The sequence below is a fragment of the Mixophyes fleayi genome, chromosome 1 (genome assembly GCF_038048845.1).
Source record: "Mixophyes fleayi isolate aMixFle1 chromosome 1, aMixFle1.hap1, whole genome shotgun sequence".
In the NCBI taxonomy this organism is placed as follows: domain Eukaryota; kingdom Metazoa; phylum Chordata; class Amphibia; order Anura; family Limnodynastidae; genus Mixophyes; species Mixophyes fleayi.
In genome coordinates, this window is record NC_134402.1 from 84468926 (window position 1) to 84478912 (window position 9987).

Below are 9987 nucleotides of genomic sequence, written 5' to 3' on the forward strand. Positions count from 1 at the left end.
GTTTTAAGATAAACGCAGGGTGCGCTCAGTATACGTGCCTTGATTAAGCAGGCCCTGTGTTTGTATAAATAACTAGAACACGTGTATTCTCAGACCACTTACCATTTATTCATTTTTCAGGTGGAAAACCTCCACAGTTGTATTTGCCTTTGGTAAATATGAAGGTTGTCCAGGTTGCTGTGCTGCTGTTTACTGTGTGGGGAATAGGTGCTACTCCAACTGGCCGCCTCTCCTGTTACAAAAAGATTTTAAAGGACCGGAACTGTCACAACATCCCAGAAGGAGTGGAGAATCTTTGGCCCCTGAATGGAAACCTCCAGGACCACTTCTGGGAAGGGGCAGGGTGTGAGATGGTCTGTTACTGCAACTTTAATGAACTACTCTGCTGCCCGAAGTAAGAATTGTCACATCTTGCATACATGTGCATTGCTTTATGTTTTATATGTTTGTTTTCTTTCTTCACTGTTGTTTAACTTGTGTTTCAGGAACTGTGTGATCACTCATACACTTGTTTCCACAGCTTATTCTAACATGTATAACGAGCCACGCCAGCCCTGGAGCAAGATCTGATTCATTACATTTCAGATGTAATGATCCTGTTCTATGGCGCACTGTTCTATAATATACAAATAAATATCATATGACAATTCAATACATTCTCATTGGAAACTCAATAGCCCATATTCATTTATCTTTATTGCAAATACGAAGGAAAATGTATAAATAAATAATAATTATTAATAATAATTAATAATATATATTAATAATATTATAATAATAATTAAATAATAAGCATAGGCTGTCAATAGAAGGTATGACTTTTTTTCTAAACTTAAAAATAATATATAATATAGCCAACAGTTAACAAAGTAAACATTCGGTGAAAGTAATTTTAGAATACCTGCACTCTCGGATTAAACACTTTTCACAGGCAGTTGACATCAATCATGTATTATTAATCAGTTATTTGTTTTCCTATATTTGTAATCCTATCTATATTTTATAACATCACTGAATATATACATTTTCTAAACAGTGCTAGATCATGTGACACATAGGTGGCAGGCTGACAAAAACTTATACTTGACAACTTTTCCTCGTTGGCTTCAGGGAGATCCCAGGGGAGGTGGGCGCGCGGGGGCGGGGTTTGACGAATTGTATCATTTTGGTCCTGCCCCCTTAATGATTGTCACAATTTTGGCCAATTACAGCGGGGGGAGGGGCTAAGATGACACGATATTTGAGTCATTAAGCCCCGCCCCACCACTTATCTATTGCAGGCTTTTACAGTTAAATAAATAATTTATCCACACAGGTTGGCTCCTCTAGTAAAGGACATCTATCATGATGACTGAAAATGTTTCAATGCCTTTTAATAGTTATATTTTTGTGAAATGTCAAAATCTAGTATAGATATAATAATAAGGGGTGCCTGACTGACTTCTAAAGAAGAAAAACCTATAGAGTCACATTTCTCTTTCATGTCAGATTTCCTTTTCGTATAGGGCAGAGTAAGTTATCAATGTTACACAAACTGTCAGATAAGTTGTCCTGCCTATGATATGTAATGTGTCTGTAAATCATTAGTGTCTGGAACAGAGACTTACAGCAGATAGGTCTCATGGAGTGCGGCCAGGCTAGGCTACAGCGAACACCAATGTGTATTTCAGGAGTAGGAACCAATTGTCTGCAGCATAGTGGAAAGTTTGAATACAAAGAATTTGTCTATTCCCTCCACACTGTTATGTCATTAAATTCAGAAGTCGTGAATCCCGTTCCCTAGTATTTATCCATCACGTATTTTCTAATTGTCCTAATAAACATATAACAGAATTCCTGACTTGAGTGACTAGGGAGGGTACTGATGATAAGCTATATTAGATACTATGTCCAATACAAGAAAGAAAGTCATCCCCTTGCTGACCACTCTGGATAATTATTGATTATCGGCTGACAAACAATTTTTGTTTTAAAAAAAAAAAAACAACAAGTCAAACATTTTGGAACATAGATAAATGGTATAGATCAGTGTTTCCTATCGCCAACCCTCATGCACCTCCAACAGCTCAGGTTATCTGTCTGTGGAAGCAGGTGGGATAATTACTGACCCAGCCGAGCCACATGTGCCGGATTAAGGAAATCCTGAAAACATGAGCTGTTGGGGGTGCGTCAGGACTGGAGGTAAGAAACACTGATATAGAAGGAAATGAAAATAATTGTGAATTAAAATATGGTGGGGTAACACTACACTCGTGTTAATCTTTATTGCTGCACTTCTTCCTTCTGTGTTCTTATTAAAAACAGAGATAACTGTAAGGAGCTGCAATCACCCTTCCATGGAACTTGTGCTGCTGCTCCATCCGTCTCGCTTCCAATCTGTGCTCCTTCAAACGGGCACTCAAAACTCACCTGTTCCTGAAAGCCTACCAACCATCCACTTAACCCCTCATCCACTCTGCTTGTTCTCTCTCCTCTCCTCTGGTCCCTTTTTCTCCATTGCATCACTGCCTCCCTTCGTGCCTGTTTTGTCCACCCTCCCTTTGGATGTAAGCTCCTATGAGCAGGGCCCCTCTCCCCTCCTGTCTTCATACTGACTCTTCTGCTCCGCCCTCACTCCATGTGTCTGCCCGGAGTTTCCGAAGCATTGGTACTTAGTGTTTATTGTTCTGTGATGTTTTACCCTGTGTGGTCTACTGTTCGTATTATGTAAGGCGCTGCGAAAACCCTGTGGCGCCCAACAAATAAATGATAATAATAATAATAGGCTATTATCGTATGTTTCAAACAGCTGTATTGTAGACAGACCTGGACAATACAAATACAAATCAGGATATTGGCCACAAATTGATATCATATGGTACCATATGGGATAAAAAATGCACTGCCATTGTGAAATCCAATCCGTAGATGTTGATAATTAATGATGCACTATTACTTTGGAGATCAATCGAGAAAAAAGGTAGATAGCCTGTATCAATGTTCCGATTCGAATCCACCATTAGGTGCAGTGAGCACCAATATAAATCATGTTAGTATTTAGGGGTTATCGATGTTCCTTTCTTCAAAGGGCTCAATCAAGAAGCCAAATAGGGAGGTAGCCTATAACCATGTCTCAAATGGGAGATACACCATTAGGTGCAATGAGTACCGAAAAGATTACTGCTGATATTTTGATGTTACCGGTATTCACTTTTCCTAAGTGCTAAGTCGGTAAAAACTGTAGGTAATCTGTATCAATGTCCAAATTTGGAATAGATGTAATAGGCACCAATAAAATACATGCATGGATACTTAGCTTCGCTTTGCGAATTCGTGGATTCCAAACTTCCAACGTGAGTCCTGTTCCAAAAGCTCCGGTAAGGTATAGACGGCAGCCAAAATAAAATGTTCTCAGGAATGATCCAAAATCAACCCAAAGTTGTAGGCTGGCCAGCACCTGGTAGATTGTTCAATAGGTATCAATCTTTATTCTAATACCAATTGTATACTTGGATTTGTTAACTCTCTATAACAATTTTATATTGTTTGCGTAATCGGATCTTTTCAATGTGAATTTATGTCTAGACATGCCTGAGGCCCTGGTCTGCCTGTGTAGTGGGAGGAGCCACCAACTTGATATAGACACTACCGCTTCTGCAGCTATGGAAGGGGCCCCAAGACATTGCTGTACAGGGGCTCCAAAAATTCTCTTGGAGGCCCTGTACCCCATGTACCCTCATGATGGCGACCATGGGGAATGTAGCACCCCGAGGTCCACCGAGATAATATCACGCATGACGTACTTAGACACAAAGTGTTCCTGGAAAATATTTTAAAATTATGGCAGCCATGCTATACTTTAATGGCTTTAAGAGTTATTATACTACGTACCGGTTATATGAGTTATTATACACAAGTCACAACAGTTAGTTGTTACAAAAGAAAATTTTCTTTAGAGTGGGTCAATTGGGTACTGAGCCTAACCAAAAATGGCTGCCGCTAATGTATAATAATTGTTATAACAAGATTTTAACTATTGACTTCAAAAGAACAATGTTCAGAAACATATTTAAATCATGAAGCCTTTCATACTTTATTACACGTGTGTTCTCTTTTAAGTATGTTGGTTCTGTAATGTAGTCTTGGGGGCATATTGAATTGTTGGCGGAAACGCCAAAAATCTCGTTCTCCGCTCTCTTACTGTTATTACGGTAGTTTTCTCGCTGGATTTCAGCTCGCAGCTCCCTGAGTCGCGAGCTGAAATCCAGCTTACTATTACCGTAATAACTGTAATAGTTTTAACGCCGCTGGGATTCGGAACAATTGAATACGCCCCTTAATGTTTTAAATTAAGAAAGTAAATGCACAGTCTGCAGAAATGTATCTGTGGGAAGCCTGGTGGAGCTGGCACAGAGGTTTAGTAGAGGCTCCTTCTTTCCCATATCCCAGCAGTCACAGAGAGGCTATTTGGCTGTGAGAGCACAACTGAAGTGCTATTATACTGTCACAATGATGCTTCTGTTCCTTTCCCCTAAAGCATCAGCTTGTGAAGACGCTCAGAGAGCAGCCGGCCTGTATTAACGTGCTATGTTCTGTGTCCTCAAGTGCTAGAATGCTGCATTCATAAGCTTCAACTTCAATAGCTTTCCAATAATAAATCACATCCACAACACATTACAGCAATATCATCAACATCTACAAAACATATACTTAATGTGTGCTGTCTTGTTTTTCTTTTGTAGAGATATTTTCTTTGGTCCGAAGATTTCCTTTGTGATTCCTTGTAATTCCCACTGAAAGACAAAGCTACATTGTACCACATTAAGAAAATGGCTGACACAGAAAATGTGAAGTTTTCTAAGATAAATAACTTTGTTACTTATTGTCACCACCCCCTGTACCTTCTTCCAGTGGAATGATCCATCTGTCTTCTCAATATTTTACCACACCATGAAGAACGACCAAAGTATTTTGTTCCGCTTTTATCTATGCCAATAGCCCGGACGCACCATAAAATGCATAATTAAGGCTAAGATCACAAGGCTGGGTACACACTACGGGTATTTCACCCGATTATCGTGCCAATCACATGATAAGTGACTGTTAGATCCAATATCACATTAGTGTGTACGCTCCTGCGATCATATTTATCATACCAAAGCATATCATATCGTTTCATTTGATCTTATAAACTGACTAAACATCTCTATAAATGATGGAACGATATCAGGCAAATTCTGCAATGTGTATGCACTCATAGCCAGCAGTGTCCATAGATCTCCATGGAGTGTGCAGAGTCACAATCTTTACAGCCGATGGTTATGACAGATGAAGAGCACAGATCTGATGGTAAATCTTGTAAAACATGTATAGTGTGTACACATGAATCGGCTGCTGATCGAGACTTTCAGTCGTTTGTAAAATCATGAAAGATATCGCGAGAATTTTTCTGTAGTGTGTACCCAGCCCTAGAATAGAGCCGCTATAATTCTTAGGAATTCCATCCCCTAGAAAATAAAACACATTGTAAAGTCTTGTTTGTGCTGTAGGTGAAGAGAGTAGGTTATCTGCATTCCATAGGATAAGGGATGTCAAACCCCCCAGTACTATTGTGAGAGGTGAACAGTTAAGACTGCTCATTAACTTGAGATTCTAAAGACAGTGTGAAGCTGCTCTGCATGAACAAGACACACTGTGTAGCAAACTGGCACAAACTAACAAAAGTATATTAAGACATTGCCATAGAATGGTATATATGCTAAATAATTCTTCAACATGTTTCTTAGAAACCAAATATTAAATCATGAAATTATCTTAAAGGACAGCTAAGCTTAAAATAAATGTGGCTCTGTAATAAAGAGCTATAATAAATATATGTTTCAGATACTAATTAGAACACTGGCATATGTCCTGTACATAAGACTTTTCTTGAAGGATGCTGCAACTTTGGCCCACTCACATGATGCCATAATTCCCTCTACCCTCCAGTCCACTACAGTGATTGGACTTTATACAAGGAATGTTGAGATCCTTTAAAGGGTCAGAAAACCTGAAAAAAACGATTTGATTTACAAAAGAAGCCAATAATACATTCACAGATGTGTGTAAGGGGGCAGAACACGGCATCAAACATAGCAAATTATGGGGTGCACCCAGCGATGCCACTCCGTCCTCCAGATGCCCGATTGGGACTAACCTGCATATTTCCCGACCATGGTCTTATCTGTGTGGAGTTTGTATGTTCTCCCCGTGTTTGCGTGGGTTTCCTCCGGGTGCTCCAGTTTCCTCCCACACTCCAAAAACATACTGGTAGGTTAATTGGCTGCTAACTAATTGACCCTAGTCTGTGTGTGTGTGTGTGTGTGTGTGTGTGTGTGTGTGTGTGTGTCTGTGTGTGTATGTTAGGGAATTTAGACTGTAAGCCCCAATGGGGAAGGGACTGATGTGAGTGAGTTCTCTGTACAGCGCTACGGAATTAGTGGTGCTATATAAATAAATGGTAATGATGATGGTGATGATGATATGCACGCATGCTCTCAGAAGATGCCCTGCTCTCTTTCCACTTCAGGAGATTGATCCGGCATTGATCCAGGCAACCGTCACCTTCGGGACCCATCGCTGTTCCACCCTAGTGGTAGTAGGAATGCCGCAACTGGAGATATTTCACATTGTATTCAGATGTGCTGTGTGGCCAAGAACAATCTAGTGTTATACATTATCAGCCATTTCAGTGGCACTGGCTGCATTTCCCTTCAATGGGATTACTGAACAGGAAGTCTACAGCATGTAAAAAAATATCCCCCTAACACAATCTCCAATATCTTCAGTTCTGATTATCTCTTGAAACATTTACATAGATAGCTGAGCACATTCTATAATAAGGCTGGGTACACATTACAGGGTTTTCAGACGATTATCGGGCCAATCAAATGATAAAGGACCAGTCGGCCCGATATCACAACGATTATCCTTCCAAAGCTCATCGTATCATGTCATTTGATTTTTTAAAAACGATAATAAAAATCTGTTGTTCCAATTCTGCAGTGTGCATGCGCTCAGGACCGGCAGTGTCCATAGATCTCTATGGAGTGTGCAGAGTTATGATCTTTTCAGCCGATGGTTATGACAGATGAAGAGCACAGATCTGAAGGTGAATTGTGTAAAACGTGTTTAGTGTGTGCACATGAATCGGCTGCTGATCGGGACTTTATTTTTTTCTGTCATTGGTAAAATCGTTAAAGATGTCGCATCGGGAGAAATTTTCTGTAGTGTGTAACCGGCCTAAGGCAACTTGTATATTATGCTGAATGGTGCTTTAAAATTTACACTACAGACGACTAAACTATAATCTGTAGCTTGTAATCAGCAAGATGCTGCCTGTTAACATCACAATAACCCAGGCAAACTGCATTGTATCACTGTATTGCTGCCACATTGTTTTCTCCACACACTTCATGTTAATGTTTTGGTATTGTGTGTGATATATATTTATGTACAATAAATGTTCATTTAGCAGGAGACATTGTATGGTCCATTCACCAGTAGTCTTAACAGTGAAACGTATTGGTTAAGTCCACATCTGGGGCACCAATGACCTCTGCTGGTAATACATGTAAGTGGTTTTTAGTCTCATGGCTGACAATTGAGATTGGTAATCATATTTAGCATAAACAGAATGTTTACAGAAATGACCAATCACACACATATTTGGATGTGGAATACTTAAAACAATCTCTGATGATCACAGAATACAAACACTGATCTCTCACCAAGGACAACTGGCCAGAATCTGATTAATATTCTCAATTATTACTTTTTCAAATTTGATCATTTTTGCCACCTTAGACTAGAAACAACATTTTAATGACTTGTTCAAAAATATATAGTACTAACAGATGCATATACAGTCAGGTTTACTTAATAACGTTTCATTTTACAATAATACGTGTGTTGGCTAAATATTCAGAAAATAGACTCCAGTCTAGACCTGTTGTGCTTCACCCAAATGATCTTTTGTCTGGATGTTTTCCACAACACTATGATATATTCTAAATTCTCTTTTGATAAGAAACGGAAATATTTATGTGGCTGAAATATTTTCTATGAATTTAAGCTGTTTCTTATTCAGGTATATATAAAGTAAAGCAATCTGCAGGCATTTCACATTCTGAATTCATCAGAAGTATAAGGACCAAAATGATAGCGTTACATATCAGTGTATATAGGCAATTAATCGTTTAAATGTTTTTTTCCATATAATTTTACAAATATAAAAGAAATGAAAGCAGGAACTTGAACAGGGGAGGGCTGGCAAACTGTAGTCCAGGGGTAGTCCAGGGGGGAGGACTTGACTCAGGGGCAGCCTATTTTTAAATACAGGTGGCCCAGTAACCCAGCCCAAGGTAGCCCACTATGGGACCGTCCCAGCCTGATGCCCCCCTGCCCCCAGCCCAACCTGATCTTGAATCACATATATACATTTTATTATCATGCTTCAGTTATAAAGTGTGTATGTGAGATTTATGTATAATTAATTGGATTTTGCTATAAAAACTAAGTAGGTGCAGCAACCCAGTAACCCAGCCCAAGGTAGCCCACTATTGGACTGTCCCAGCCTGATGCACCCCTGCCCCCAGCCTAGCCTGATCTTGAATCACATATATACATTTTATTATCACGCTTCAGTTATAAAGTGTGTATGTGAGATTTATGTATAATTAATTGGATTTTGCTATAAAAACTCAGTAGGTGCAGCATAGCTCTTAAACCGAGGATCAAGCACAGTCGCCAAAATGTAGTGATCCGATTTCAAGATTTTGATAACTCTTGGATCCTGGCAAAGCAAATAAAGTACTTGATCTACAAGTCCGACATACTTAGCGTAATTGCTTTGTTTGCTCTCCTCCTTCAGTTTCTCAAACTGCTTTTTCAAAAGTCTAATTAAGGGAATCACTTGACTCAAGCTATCAGTGTCTGAACTCACTTCACAGGTAACTACATCGAATGGTTTCAGCACCTTGCACAACACAAAGTATTCTCCACTGCGCTTGACTAAAATACATCCCACCTCCTTTCCCAAATATAATGGCTTGTGGAGTAAGCGTAGATGGCTTTTCGCTGTTCCTCCATCTGCAGACACATATAAAGGGTGGAATTCCACCTTGTCACCACCTTATGCTTCAGTTGGTGGCAGGGCAAATTAAAGTGCTTTTGCAGCTGCTGCAATCTCCTACATGCTGTTGCCGCATGCCGGAAATGTCCAGATATTTTACGGGCCACAGACAGCATCTCCTGCATGTCCCTGTCATCTTTTAAAAAGCTCTGCACCACCACGTTTACTGTGTGAGCAAAACAGAGAATGTGATGGCATTTACCCAGCTGTAATGCTCTCACAATATTGGTGGCGTTATCAGAAATGAGTTTTTTCATGTAGCACGGAATTACTTGATAGCTTATTTGTACACTGAAATTTAAAGTTTGATATTTGAGTGCTACATGAAAAAAACAGACAGTATTTAACTTATGTGCAAAATAGAAAACTAATTTGCACCCCTTGCATTGTAACATGGTTTTGTCCAGGAGACTACTTACTTAATTTTTTACTTAACTTTCCTTGATGAATCAGGCCCTTTGTGTGTAACCTATATAACACCGTACAATTTGACTGCAAAGTCAGAAGAAAAGCTTGCCAGGCCTAGTATTTGTATTTTTCAGCAATGACAATTAGATATGGAGCAATGGAGCTCTTCTCTTTGTGTGTAACCTATAACCTATGTAACCTATATAACACCATACAATTTGACTGTACAATTACACCAAGACTGCCAGCACTAGTATTTGTATTTTTCAGCAATGAGAATTAGCAATGGGCTCTCCTCTTTGTGTGTTACCTATATAACACAATAGAATGTGACTGCAGAATCACACCAAGCCTGTCAGCACTAGTATTTGTATTTTTCAGCAATGAGATTTAGCAATGGAGCTCTCCTGAATGCCACTGTAGACTTT

General features: G+C 39.4%; 1 protein-coding gene across 2 annotated transcripts in view; it reads left to right on the top strand.

Moving 5' to 3' along the window:
• The window catches only part of SCRG1 (stimulator of chondrogenesis 1), a 28254-nt gene extending 20765 nt beyond the window's left edge, over positions 1–7489 (top strand). For both annotated transcript variants that reach the window (XM_075189496.1, XM_075189497.1), the window contains exons 2-3: positions 121–394; positions 4722–7489. In XM_075189496.1, coding sequence (XP_075045597.1) covers positions 159–394; positions 4722–4776 — 291 coding nt within the window. In that variant the 5' untranslated portion in view covers positions 121–158 and the 3' untranslated portion in view covers positions 4777–7489. The remainder of the gene's footprint in view (positions 1–120; positions 395–4721) is intronic.
• The last annotated feature ends 2498 nt before the right edge of the window (positions 7490–9987 follow it).